Here is a 3,092-nt window from a genome sequence, read left to right on the forward strand (position 1 = left end):
AAAAGTAAAAATGAGACCTCACTTTGGTCTAGATTTGAGTTGCAGAATATAAATTTAAGAATTAATTGAGAAGTTATCAACCATTTTTGAATTGTGAACACAAGTTAAACTCACCCAAAAGTGATTCCTAAACACTCAACACATGTGAACAGGAGAGCATGTAAAGTACTATTTGTGTAAGTTAATCCAGAGTATGTATATTTTTAATAACTTGATTATTTTTCTCTACTAATGTTTAAGTTCCTTTGTTGGAGTCATTTGGGAAATTAAGACTTGGCTATCATATATGTTTAAAAATAGGATTAAAGATACTCTTAGGGGCCAGGGATTTAGCTAAAGTGGTTCCACCACCTGCCTCGCAAGCTCAAGGACCAGAGTTCGAGCCCTGGTACCAAAAAAAAAAAAAAAAAGAAGAAGATACTCTATGTACTTTTGAGATTTTTTTTTATGTTGGAAATTCATGTTTGCACATTGAACATTCATTGTTGTTATTTTTTAAACATATTCCCCTTGAGATGAACATAATTAAATGATTCAATGGATTTAATTCCTAGAGGCTCTTACAAAAATACAAATACTATATATTCTGTCATTGTGTTATACTTTGGAAATATAGCAAAACTAGAAGCCCAAAAAGAAAAAAGAAGTTTATCTTGTGGTTCTAGGTATGTCCTTATAGTCAAAATTTCATGCAAAATTGCATAAATATTGTGTAAAAGAGATTCTGTTGCTTTAATTTTCTAGATCATAGCTGCCTAATCATTGATTTATTTGGTTCAAATGGAAATGAATAAAAGTATACACACACACACACACACACACACACATATATATATATATATATATGTATAGAAAAGTAACTGGAAATAAACTCCCTATCAGGCTCTTTAATGTAGAAAGAGGATTGTAGAATTCAGATTAGAGTATAATACTTCCCTATTTTGCTCTCTACATTTATGTTTTATGTCACTCCTTCACATTGTAATGACTTCATATGCTAAGGACACAATAGCTTATAATAGTTTATAATTAAAATATAAATAAGAGGATTTTTTGTTAATAAAGACATAATAGATAAATCTGGTTGTCTAGGTATCATCTCAGAGCAGTGATTCTAGGAGAGCTCTTTTACTTAAGTTTGATAGAGAGCTGTGTTAGATGATTGGATTTCTAGGTACTGTGTACTGTATCTTATGTTATCTTCACAGATGTCTGATTTCTGAGTCCATGATGAGTGGAAACCAGTCTCTTTGCACAAAATTCACATTTGTGGCTTTTTCTTCTCTAGCAGAATTACAAATTGTTCTCTTCATTGTGTTCTTAATCATGTACTTATTTACGGTGGGAGGAAACCTCATCATCATTTGTCTGATCTGGGTCACCCCTTCCCTGCACACTCCCATGTATTTCTTTCTGGTGAACCTCTCCTTTTTGGAGATGTGCTACATCACCAGTGTGATGCCTCAGACACTGGTGCACCTGCTGGTGGGGACCAAGACCATAAGTGTGGGGGCCTGTGCAGCCCAGATGTATGTATTTGCCATCTTGGGACTGACAGAATGCTGCCTGCTAGCAGCCATGGCTTATGACCGCTTCATAGCTATTTGTTACCCACTGCACTACACTCTCAGGATAAGCCCTTCTGTCTGTTCAAAATTGGCTGCAGCATCTTGGATCATCGGTATGGTGGTGGAGTCAGCCCAGACCACCTGGATCTTCAGTCTGCCCTTCCGTGGAACAGGGAAGATTGACCATTTCTTTTGTGACATCATGCCTGTAGTGAAACTGTCTTGTGTGGATACTTCCCACCTTGAGATTGTGTTTTTTTTCTTTTCTGTGGTCTTTCTTATAATTCCTTGTATTTTTATTCTGTGCTCCTATGTGCTCATCCTTGTGACCATCTTCAGGATCCCTTCAGCAGCTGGGAGACATAAAGCTTTCTCCACATGTTCCTCTCATATCCTGGTTGTTTCTCTGTTCTATGGCACAGCCTTGTTCACCTATATCCAACCCAAGAATTCACACACTCCAGACACAGACAAGGCCACTGCACTCATGTACACGGTGATCACACCTGCTCTGAATCCTGTCATCTATACTTCAAGGAACAAGGAAGTGAAGGAAGCCTTTCACTGGGTAACTCACAGAAGCTCTCATAGACAGATGGCCTAGTTCAGCCCAAGTAGGCAAAACATTTACTGTTTTGCAGAGGCCTTACCCAAGACTTTATGACCTTTCTATCAGTGTATGTTGTCACCAATGCTTTCATGGCCTAGCAACCTAAAGACACTTGGATTTTTTTTATGATTTTCAATGCAAATAAGCAAAAGAAAATGTGCAGTCAGATCATTTGATTGCTTTATCATTATTCTATCCAACTGTATTTAATGATCATCTCCTGTGTCATAGTCACTCTTTTTAAGAATCTTTGGAAAAAAATAAAATTTAATTTTATGGGGGAAGCAGTATAAAACACACAATCCTGGACCTTATTGACCTCTACATTTATATAGCCAAGGCATTGCTTAAAAGTTGACATAGGGAGTGTTAATACTTCTGAAAATGGTGTCAGGTAGAATGAATCAGAATTTTGGCAAAAGAACATTTGGTTTTGAACCTCAAATTAGCAAATAAGATGGGAGGGATATTAGAGATCACATGTTCAGTAAAACCTAGAATTTTACGATACAGAAGAATTTGTTGTGATTGTGTTTGTGATGGTTAAGAAGGTGAAACACATGTATACAAGACTTGATTTGAATATAGAGTAAGGGTCTTATCTCCATAATTATTTTTCTCTCATTTATTTTCAAACTCTGTGCAGTAGGAAAATCTTTACAGTTCTAAGCTAGAACTGTGTGTCTGTCAGACACTGGAGAAAAATGTAAATCATATCATAACACTTCCTCCTCGGAGCTCAACTTTCCTTTAAATCACTGACTTATTTTTTACACATTTAAACTATTATCTTTCTTAGAGTACCATTCACAAGTATAAATATATCTTTTAAATATTAATCAGTGATCAAAGACATAATTAATCAGGGCATAGAAGTGACTATCCTGAGTCATTGACTTGGGAGACTGTCCCAA

The 3,092-nt window shown here is 36.0% G+C and overlaps 1 protein-coding gene across 1 annotated transcript; it reads left to right on the forward strand.

The window, feature by feature from the left end:
• The first annotated feature begins 1,227 nt into the window (after positions 1 to 1,227).
• Positions 1,228 to 2,172, forward strand: LOC101697398 (olfactory receptor 10A4). Its single transcript, XM_004875462.4, has one exon. It carries the CDS (start codon positions 1,228 to 1,230, stop codon positions 2,170 to 2,172), a length of 945 nt encoding a protein of 314 aa, XP_004875519.2.
• Positions 2,173 to 3,092: the final 920 nt, after the last annotated feature.

This window comes from Heterocephalus glaber, unplaced genomic scaffold (assembly GCF_053883595.1).
Source record: "Heterocephalus glaber isolate CG9 unplaced genomic scaffold, H.glaber_assembly_v1.0 deba00001569, whole genome shotgun sequence".
Taxonomy (NCBI): Eukaryota; Metazoa; Chordata; class Mammalia; order Rodentia; family Bathyergidae; genus Heterocephalus; species Heterocephalus glaber.